At 42.6% G+C, this 4,775-nt stretch overlaps 1 protein-coding gene across 1 annotated transcript; it reads right to left on the reverse strand.

Annotated features, from left to right (window-relative positions):
• Window positions 1–1,901: 1,901 nt before the first annotated feature.
• LOC127912462 (uncharacterized protein DDB_G0271670-like) lies at window positions 1,902–2,856 on the reverse strand (the record flags this gene model as incomplete). Its single annotated transcript, XM_052481805.1, has 2 exons — window positions 1,902–2,269; window positions 2,373–2,856. Coding segments are annotated over 2 exons (852 nt in total), but the record flags the coding sequence as incomplete, so codon positions are not given.
• Between the last annotated feature and the right edge of the window lie 1,919 nt (window positions 2,857–4,775).

Genomic DNA, 4,775 nt, shown 5'->3' on the forward strand with positions numbered 1-4,775 from the left:
AAGAAATTCGGCTTGTCACCTAAAGCACTCACAAACTTCTACAGATGCACAATCGAGAGCATCCTGGCGGGCTGTATCACCGCCTGGTACGGCAACTGCTCCGCCCTCAACCGTAAGGCTCTCCAGAGGGTAGTGAGGTCTGCACAACTCATCACCGGGGGCAAACTACCTGCCCTCCAGGACACCTACACCACCCGATGTTACAGGAAGGCCATAAAGATCATCAAGGACATCAACCACCCGAGCCACTGCCTGTTCACCCCGCTATCATCCAGAAGGCGAGGTCAGTACAGGTGCATCAAAGCTGGGACCGAGAGACTGAAAAACAGCTTCTATCTCAAGGCCATCAGACTGTTACAACAGCCACCACTAACATTGAGTGGCTGCTGCCAACACACTGACATTGACACTGACTCAACTCCAGCCACTTTAATAATGGGAATTGATGGGAAATGATGTAAATATATCACTAGCCACTTTAAACAATGCAACCTTATATAATGTTACTTACCCTACATTATTCATCTCATATGCATACGTATATACTGTACTCTATATCATCGACTGCATCCTTATGTAATACATGTATCACTAGCCACTTTAACTATACCACTTTGTTTACATACTCATCTCATATGTATATACTGTACTCGATACCATCTATTGTATCTTGCCTATGCTGCCCTGTACCATCACTCATTCATATATCCTTATGTACATATTCTTTATCCCCTTACACTGTGTATAAGACAGTAGTTTTGGAATTGTTAGTTAGATTACTTGTTGGTTACTACTGCATTGTCGGAACTACAAGCACAAGCATTTCACTACACTCGCATTAACATCTGCTAACCATGTGTATGTGACAAATAAAATTAGATTTGATTTGATTTTATATTTGTATAGTTATTTCATGTGTCACTTTTTTCATTAAAGTCATGAGTAAACACCACGCTGCATTTCGGTCCGACTCTCTTTCTACAAACAAAGAACGACGTTACAAGCAGATGTTATTGGTCACATACACATGGTTAGCAGATGTTATTGGTCACATACACACGGTTAGCAGATGTTATTGGTCACGTACACATGGTTAGCAGATGTTAATGGTCACATACACATGGTTAGCAGATGTTAATGGTCACATACACATGGTTAGCGGATGTTGTTGCGAGTGTAGCGAAATGCTTGTGCTTCTAGTTCCAACCAAGTAATACAACAATTTCACAACAACTACCTTATACACACAAGTGTAAAGGAATGAATAAGAATATGTACATTTAAATATATGGATGAGCGACGGCCCGAACGGCATAGGCAAGATGCAGTAGATGGTATAGAGTACAGTATATACATATGAGATGAGTAATGTAGGGTATGTAAACATTATATAAATTGGCATTGTTTAAAGTGACTAGTGATACATTTATTACATCCAATTTTGTATTATTAAAGTGGCTAGAGATTTGAGTCTGTATGTTGGCAGCAGCTACTCAATGTTAGTGGTGGCTGTTGTAACAGTCTGATGGCCTTGAGATAGAAGTTGTTTTTCAGTCTCTCGGTCCCAGCGTTGATGCACCTGACCTCGCCTTCTGGATGATAGCGGTGTGAACAGGCAGTGGCTTGGGTGGTTGTTGTCCACCTTCTCCACTACTGTCCTGTCGATGTGGATACTGCTACTACTGTTACTGCTGCTACTACTAGTACTGGTACTACTACAGTTACTGCTGCTACTACTAGTACTGTTACTACTACAGTTACTGCTGCTACTACTAGTACTGTTACTACTACAGTTACTGCTGCTACTACTGGTACTGTTACTGTTGCTACTACTAGTACTGTTACTACTACAGTTACTGCTGCTACTACTACTACTGTTACTGCTGCTACTACATTGTACTACTACTGTTACTGCTGCTACTAATACTGTTACTGCTGCTACTAATACTGTTACTGCTGCTACTACTACTACTGTTACTACTGCTACTACTGGTACTACTACTGTTACTGCTGCTACTACTGGTACTGGTACTACTACTGTTACTGCTGCTACTACTACTGTTACTGCTGCTACTACTAATATTGTTACTGCTGCTACTACTGGTACTGGTACTACTACTGTTACTGCTGCTACTACTAGTACTGTTACTACTACAGTTACTGCTGCTACTACTACTACTGTTACTGCTGCTACTACATTGTACTACTACTGTTACTGCTGCTACTAATACTGTTACTGCTGCTACTAATACTGTTACTGCTGCTACTACTACTACCGTTACTACTGCTACTACTGGTACGCCTACTGTTACTGCTGCTACTACTGTTACTGCTGCTACTACTACTACCGTTACTACTGCTACTACTGGTACGACTACTGTTACTGCTGCTACTACTGTTACTGCTGCTACTACTACTACCGTTACTACTGCTACTACTGGTACGACTACTGTTACTGCTGCTACTACTGTTACTGCTGCTACTACTACTGTTACTGCTGCTACTACTGGTACGACTACTGTTACTGCTACTACTAATACTGTTACTGCTGCTACTACTGGTACGACTACTGTTACTGCTGCTACTAATACTGTTACTGCTGCTACTACTGTTACTGCTGCTACTACTACTACCGTTACTACTGCTACTACTGGTACGACTACTGTTACTGCTGCTACTACTGTTACTGCTGCTACTACTACTGTTACTGCTGCTACTACTGGTACGACTACTGTTACTGCTGCTACTACTACTACTGTTACTGCTGCTACTACTGGTACTACTACTGTTACTGCTGCTACTACTACTACTGTTACTGCTGCTACTACTGGTACTGGTACTACTGCTGTTACTGCTGCTACTACTGGTACTGGTACTACTACTGTTACTTCAGCTACTACTGGTACTGTTACTACTACTGTTACTGTTGCTACTACTGGTACTACTACTGTTACTGTTGCTACTACTGGTACTGGTACTACTACTGTTACTTCAGCTACTACAGGTACTGTTACTACTACTGTTACTGTTGCTACTACTGGTACTACTACTGTTACTGCTGCTACTACTGGTACTGGTACTACTACTGTTACTGCTGCTGCTACCACTACTACTATTACTGCTGCTACTACTGGTACTGGTACTACTGTTACTTCTGCTACTACTGGTACTGTTACTACTACTGTTACTGCTGCTACTACTGGTACTACTACTGTTACTGCTGCTACTACTGGTACTGGTACTACTGGTACTGCTGCTACTACTGGTACTGGTACTACTACTGTTACTGCTGCTACTACTGGTACTGGTACTACTGTTACTGCTGCTACCACTGGTACTGGTACTACTACTGTTACTGCTGCTACTACTGGTACTGTTACTACTACAGTTACTGCTGCTATTACTTGTACTGGTACTGCTAGTGCTACTGCTGCTGCTGTTATTGCTACTGTTGCTACTGCTCCAACCTTGGGCATGGAGTGAAATAGATGGAGACGGATGGAGAGATGAACGTTGCACAGGAGCTGCAGGAAATAATTGGGACGTACAAGGCCCTGACAATACAATGCAAGCTCTCCATACCTCTCCTCTCCTCCTTTCAGCCATCACTTTTTCACAGTACATCTGATCCCCAATCCTCTCTACTCCTCCCCGACCTTCAACCCCCTCTCCACCCCTCCACTCCCTTTATCCTCCTTGGACAGATCAGAATGACCCCTCTTCTATCAATCCTCTATCTATCTTCTATCTATGGATCTAGCCTTTCCTCTCCTCCCTCTGACCCTCTGACAGAAGCTCCACCTAGTCTGCCCTTCACCTATCTGATTATCATTCCTCTCCTCCCTCCATCCTTCTCTTACTAGAGCTGTCCACTGTGGGGTAGTGGTGGATCAATCTCATGAATAGCAGCGAGTGTAATGAGTGTGTTAATGTCTTAGCCCCACCTGCCTACACACACCTGTCAGTATTATCCCCTTCAGACATATCTCCCCCAGAGAGATTTACTGAACAGTCAGAGAGACAGAGAGAGAGACAGAGGGAGACAGAGAGAGACAGAGAGAGACAGAGAGAGAGACAGAAAGAGAGACAGAGAGAGAGACAGAGGGAGACAGAGAGAGACAGAGAGAGACAGAGAGAGAGAGAGAGAGACAGAAAGAGAGACAGAAAGAGAGACAGAGAGAGACACACTAAAAATGACACCTACCTTGGTCTGACCATATCTGCATCGGGAAACCTTAATATGACAGTGAATGCACTCAGAGATAAAGCCCGCAGAGCAATGTATGCAATAAAAAATGAAATTATTCAAAATCAACATCCCAATTAGAATTTGGACCAAAATATTTGACAGTGTAATCCTACCAATAGCTCTTTACGGAAGTGAGGTTTGGCAATCACTCAATAAACTGGACTTTAAAATTTGGGACAAACATCCAATTGAAGCCCTACTTGCAGAATTCTGTCAGAAAATTCTACAAGTCCAGAGAAATACACCAACTAATGCATGTAGGGCAGAATTGGGCTGCTTTCCAGTAGTAATGAAAATACAGAAAAGTTAATTACAATTTTGGCTACATTCAAGTCCAAATTCAAGTCTGCAATTTAAAGCACTTCAAACCCAGGAGCTGAGCCCAGAAACGAGCCTTCTCAGTCAGTTGGTGTTGGACCTAACCAACCAAGCTGACACCAGCACTGCTTCAAAAGAAAGAATTCCAATAAACAAAATCATGAACCAATCAAAGGACTCACATTTACAACATTTGAAACCGAAACAA

This window comes from Oncorhynchus keta, chromosome 27, assembly GCF_023373465.1.
Source record: "Oncorhynchus keta strain PuntledgeMale-10-30-2019 chromosome 27, Oket_V2, whole genome shotgun sequence".
Classification (NCBI taxonomy): Eukaryota; Metazoa; Chordata; class Actinopteri; order Salmoniformes; family Salmonidae; genus Oncorhynchus; species Oncorhynchus keta.